This window comes from Chaetura pelagica, unplaced genomic scaffold (genome assembly GCF_000747805.2).
Source record: "Chaetura pelagica isolate M959 unplaced genomic scaffold, ChaPel_1.0 scaffold193, whole genome shotgun sequence".
Taxonomy (NCBI): domain Eukaryota; kingdom Metazoa; phylum Chordata; class Aves; order Apodiformes; family Apodidae; genus Chaetura; species Chaetura pelagica.
The window spans coordinates 60,368-60,642 of NW_009952562.1; the positions used below are offsets into that span (position 1 = coordinate 60,368).

Below are 275 nucleotides of genomic sequence, written 5' to 3' on the forward strand. Positions count from 1 at the left end.
GCCCACCCGCCGCATTTTGCTCATCACTCTTTTATAATCTGCTGAGTAAGCCCGGCGGGATGGTGCGGTGTTTGGTTTTGTTGTTTTCCCTTCCCCTGGGCGCACACATGGCAGCGGAGCAGCCCGGCTGTTGGTTGGCAGCGCGGCCGGCGGGGGGGAGCCGCGGGGGGAGCGGGGACCTCGGGAATTCACTGGGACCTCGGGAATTCACTGGGCCCTCGGGAATTCACTGGGCCCTCGGGAATTCACTGGGACCTCCGGAATTCACTGGGCGC

The 275-nt window shown here is 64.0% G+C and overlaps 1 protein-coding gene across 1 annotated transcript in view; it reads left to right on the forward strand.

Moving 5' to 3' along the window:
- The first annotated feature begins 107 nt into the window (after positions 1 to 107).
- Positions 108 to 275, forward strand: part of CCT6A (chaperonin containing TCP1, subunit 6A (zeta 1)) — a 10,667-nt gene continuing 10,499 nt past the window's right edge. Inside the window, exon 1 of the mRNA XM_009993299.1 lies at positions 108 to 133. Coding sequence (XP_009991601.1) covers positions 108 to 133 — 26 coding nt within the window. The remainder of the gene's footprint in view (positions 134 to 275) is intronic.